Source organism: Scomber scombrus, chromosome 12 (assembly GCF_963691925.1).
Source record: "Scomber scombrus chromosome 12, fScoSco1.1, whole genome shotgun sequence".
NCBI lineage: Eukaryota > Metazoa > Chordata > Actinopteri > Scombriformes > Scombridae > Scomber > Scomber scombrus.
The window spans coordinates 7,904,120-7,909,303 of record NC_084981.1 but is presented as its reverse complement, the minus strand read 5'-3'; the positions used below and the strand labels follow the sequence as shown (position 1 = coordinate 7,909,303).

General features: G+C 36.0%; 1 protein-coding gene across 2 annotated transcripts in view; it reads right to left on the bottom strand.

The window, feature by feature from the left end:
- The window catches only part of tial1 (TIA1 cytotoxic granule-associated RNA binding protein-like 1), a 7,881-nt gene extending 4,466 nt beyond the window's left edge, over nucleotides 1-3,415 (bottom strand). Inside the window, exons 1-6 of one of the 2 annotated variants that reach the window (XM_062430288.1) lie at nucleotides 3,269-3,415; nucleotides 2,746-2,842; nucleotides 2,400-2,498; nucleotides 2,199-2,253; nucleotides 2,015-2,102; nucleotides 174-249 (exon numbers count right to left, since the gene is read on the bottom strand). In XM_062430288.1, coding sequence (XP_062286272.1) covers nucleotides 174-249; nucleotides 2,015-2,102; nucleotides 2,199-2,253; nucleotides 2,400-2,498; nucleotides 2,746-2,842; nucleotides 3,269-3,297 — 444 coding nt within the window. In that variant the 5' untranslated portion in view covers nucleotides 3,298-3,415. Of the gene's footprint in view, nucleotides 1-173; nucleotides 250-693; nucleotides 770-988; nucleotides 1,228-2,014; nucleotides 2,103-2,198; nucleotides 2,254-2,399; nucleotides 2,499-2,745; nucleotides 2,843-3,268 lie in introns of those variants that run through there. The other variant, XM_062430289.1, reaches the window with a different exon arrangement.
- Between the last annotated feature and the right edge of the window lie 1,769 nt (nucleotides 3,416-5,184).

Below are 5,184 nucleotides of genomic sequence, written 5' to 3'. Positions count from 1 at the left end.
TAATGTTCAAAACGGTGAAGTTTAAGAAGACAATGTACTGTTAGATGATTTAAGTTGTGAATATGGTTTTAACTAGGATTCATTCTTTTAATTACTGCAAACGTTTTAAAAGTAGGATAATAAACAGAAAATAGAAATAACCTTCAGTCTGTGTTCTTGCACTGGAGCCTTACCAGTTTGTTGTAGAAGGACACAAATCCATACCCCTTTGATTTGCCTGTCGTCATGTCCTTCACAACACGGGCATCCCTGGAGGGAAAGTGAAAACAACGTCAGTGCACTTTTCAGTTTAAATGCTTCAAACTAAAAAAAGGAACCACGCAAAACACACTGAACTGTGAATCCTCTACACTGTCCTACATTAATGTACATTAGCTATCATGACCCTGGACTGAGCACTGACTCGTACTGTAATATTAACTACAAAGCAACACTTGAAAACAAAAAGTATGTACAAATACATGCAGCCTACAGTAGTGGTTTTACATAAGTTCAGGTGTATTAATGGAGCCTTGCCACTAGAGCACCACTTCTTGTTCAGTTTTCAAAACAGTAGGCTACTGATTTAAATTCACAAAAGGAACAGATTATATAGATTACCATGCATTCTTAAAATCTGCAATTGGTGCTCTTCCTATAAATAGAAATATATAGAAAATATCAAAAGAGAAAAAAAGGAATTAAACGGCATACATGGCCTGTTAACAGATTTCTTTATTTTTCCTGGTCAATTCTTTACCACCAATATGGAGTATGGAGTTTGGGGGAGCTGCAAATTTTGAGAAATTGACATTTTCAGAAATTTTGGAAGAGGATCATTGCACTATAAACAATACTATGAAAATCAAAATGAGACAATTTAAAACATAAGTTTAGAGGAATACATTGAGTATTGGAATTTGTTAAATCTAAGCTAAATCACGTTAATACAAAGCATCTATAAAAAAAGACATATGGAAAGAATGGAATAAATAGAGAAAAAAACTACATCTGAGTCTCCAGAGTGCACAGTTCCTTGCTGTTAGCCTTCAAGCTCCTGTCCAATCCTATGAGCATTTCTGTAAAATAACCAAAGTGCTATTACTTCACTGAGACCCACAACTAAAAGCTGTTAAGGTTCATACACAAAGCTTACATTTTTGCTGACACACAAGTTACTTACCATACCCTAAATACGCAAAGAAAAGCAACATTGGACTAAAAGCTAACACTTAACATAATGTTTGACCCTATGACATAAAAACAGAGACACAATGCACAAATCACAAGTGAATAACTGCAATAAAGCACTTACTGGCTTACAGTAATTATGTTGTAATCAATTAAATTAGGTTTTTCAATCTTTTAAGAATGTTTTTGAAAACAAAGCAGTACATAATATCTTAGTAAAAGGTTAAATCCATTCTGATATCTTCTTTCATGCAATGCTTACAATTATGTTAGTCCATCAACCATGTTTACATGCATGATTGTAGTACTCTTATGACATAAAAATGACAAAGAATACATTGGGTTGAACCAAACACGAAGCTGTTCACCTGAACACTAACCATCTCTGTTGACTAAATAAAAAAAATATTCTCACTTTTGTGTGAGAAAAAGCATCAACTTCCCCAAACCTGCATATCTATGCATAAAGTGCTCATTCGCAGTGCTGAACAATCAAAAGGGTAGATAACATAAATCCATACAGATGTTCAGTAGTTTAGACTTGTTTTTCCTGCAGGTGTTGGTTGCACAGTAAGAGTCTGTTTTCTTTATATTCATTTTTACGTCTGTTTTGGTACGTTTTATTTAAAATCTTTTCTTACCATTACATTTTGGGAAGTCAATTCAATACCCATGTTGCATGCAGGTAAACATGGCCATGGATGGTTGTTTCAGAACATAAACTTAGGAGAAATGAATAAGAAGTACCTTAATGCTACCCAACTTTAGAAAAAACAATATGCTTGCACTGTAGTAATTATTGTACTGACCATAAAAGGAAACAACCTTTAAGGCAAAAACTTACGAGATTTTCCCAAAAGGTGCAAATGCAGCCTTGACATCCTCAGTGGTAATCTCAGGGCTCAAATCACCCACAAAAACATGGAAGTGATCTAGAAAACAAACAAACAAAAGGAATTAAACCATTTCCTATTCTCTGGTAAACTTTTTATTACAGCAGATTAGAAGATCAATAGGTGAACACTTACTGGATGTGTCTTTCTTCTGGCTGCTTGGAGTGGTGGCCCAATTTACTTTGACCTCCTGAAAGCAGAAAAGTCACAGAGCACATTTAAAATTCTGAGACATCACTTGTTTGTCTGTTCAAGGAATACGGACCACGGCATAGTTCAGACAACAGATGAACTGTCTAGTCTGACTATTATTTTAGACCAGAAAAACGACCCCACCTTTCCCAATATCTTCCTCCCATTCATGGCTGCAAGGGCTGCAGCAGCGTCTCTGTGCTCAAAGAACTCCACGAAGCAGTAGGGGTCGTTGCTTGTGTGCTGCAAGACACAAGGTCAAATGCAAAAGATCAAAATATTATATCAGCTTTCCTGCATTACATTGAGGTGAAGTGTGACTGCAATTAAAAAAACTGTATTCACATTTTTCCAACAGTGAGTTCCATTAATTAAATCTGAACTTTTTTTGTGTGTGTGTGAAAAGATGTGAATGAAAGGTATGAGGACATGCAGACAAAAAGGAAAAGACATTCAGGAAGATACAACAAAACAATGTTATGCTACTTACCTCTGTGATCATTTTACAACTTTTACAAGGCCCTATCTGGGTGAAGAGTTGCAGAATCAAAATTTCCGTGACATCCCTGGAGAGGTTTCCCACATACCTGAAAAGGAAATGGGGTTAATTTAGTGAGGGCTCTTAACAGTATCATCTTAGTAACGATGAGGTTGTATAGACAGTAATAGTTATTCCAAAAAAAACTGACTAACAGACAGATTATTTAGGGTATTATCGTGAAGTGATGGCAAGTTATTGCTGTGACGTTGTTTACATTGACTTGAATGACTTTACAAGCCGGCCTAACGCGGGGCAGCAGATTAACTACATGAATATATGAAGTGATAATGTTTTTATGTTTTTATTGCTTACATTTAAACTCGTGTTACCCAATCCCGTGTCAGTGTTGTTGTCTGGCTAGTTAACGGAGCTGTAACGTAATCACCGGGTTTGTGAAGGCAGCGGGTAGCTACCGTTAGCCACCGGTTAAGCTACCGTCACCTAGAGTTATTATATCCCTATTGTTACTTACAGGGTTTTGGGGTGGGTTTCTTCGTCCATGGCCGCTGCAAACAGTCACCAGAGTGAGAAAACGTTAGCTAATTGATGGTTAGGTAACGTTAGTCGACTCCTGTATATACGCTGCTCCTACAAGTAGCTAACTAGCTGTGAAGCTAGCTAACCGGGACGCCAGAAAAAACGTCACGCGTGTGGAGTGCGACGATGACGTCAGAGTAAAGTCATAAAAAGTCGTAATTTTTTACAGTTTTATACATTTATTATATATATCTATGTTTTGCTGGTGTTATTCGTTGACTAAGAGAAAAAAAAGCACAGAAAGCAAACACATCCATTATTTATATTTATCACGTCAGGCAGAGGCTATTATTGAAGTGCAGGGGAAGGGTGCACTTGTTTTAGTCACCGCTGGTCAACAGTTCAGGGCAGTCGGGACCTTTCTGGAAGATGATGAGCTCAGATGTGGAAAGGCTCCAGTGAGAGCCATGTAGAATAACACATTCATATTATGATCAACACATTATCTTTTATAGCTGTGTTATTCTAACTGTACAAACGTTGTATTGAGAGAAAAGGACAATAAATCAATTGTTTTACACTGCATAAACAGACTATTTAGACAAAATCTGGGTAAAAAAAGAGACATTTACTAAATTTTTGTACATAAACATTCATTTAATGAATAAATACGTTAGAAAGTAAGCTTTTCATTTATTTATATTTATATGTTATTTATTTTTCAAAGTACAACTAAACTGTCAAATGCCTCTTTCCACTGTCATATAGCCCATCAACCAAATAAGGCAAAGAATACAGTCAATAAACAACATCAGTAGGCCTAATAATAAAAGGGGATACATAAATATATGAACAACCTGTACACGTACTAGCCAATACGAAAGTATAAATTATGTGGAAAAAATGTAGCTGAATAATATAAGACTGCTGAAAAATTCATTGCTGTCATACCCAATGGGTTTATATGGACAGAAGAATGCATTACCATCTATTTTTATACTAACAGTGGGAAGCCAAAAAAAAACCTTAAAAAATATTCTTGCATACTGGCTTTAATGAGTTTATGCCATTATTATTAAAAGGTCAATAAGTATAATCTATCCACTTTCATTATTAAATTATCCAGAAAATCTCCACCAAAGATCCTTGCATCTCTGGTTCCAATTTGTCTTGAGTAATAACACTAAAGTCGCCACTTCATTACAAGCCACCTTAGATAGGGGTCCAGGCAGGCCAGGGTGGTGGGTGGTTACCAAACACATATCACTGTTATTAGAATTCTTGCTAGTTGCTGAAGCTTGCAGAAGTCAGAGGTGCTCCTTGAGAGATGCAAATATTTTGGATACATGTCATGAAAATATTCTGGAAACAACAACCTCACCACTGAATGAAGAATGTGATAATTATTTGTATGATTTATGACTCACCCAAGGAAAATAAAAATCATTATAAAAGAATATGCATGCCACTATTGCACACACATTTGAAGACACAATCTACAGTATGCATTAGACTACAGTAGGATTCATTTATATCTCCTATAAGCTTTGTGTCACTATATAATCCCTATGATATATTGGAAAATATTTATGAAGCAGATTTTTACACCTACAAACAACCATTCACAGGAATTGGCTCTACAGGCTATGCAATAAAGCTCTTGTTAATGTCAGTCTTCTCACTGTTTTATACAGAAATCAACTGTAGTTTCCAAACTGTGTTCGAGCACATCCAAAAATCCAGCCACGCAAGGATGAATTTGATTTACTAGTATTTCCTTTATAGTATGAAGCTGAATGGGAGAATTCCTATGATTAAGGAATAACTGTCATCAAAGGTGTCACTGTGCCCACACTGTATCACACAACCACAGTTATATAACTCTGTACCAGATAAGCCCAGACTGAGTTC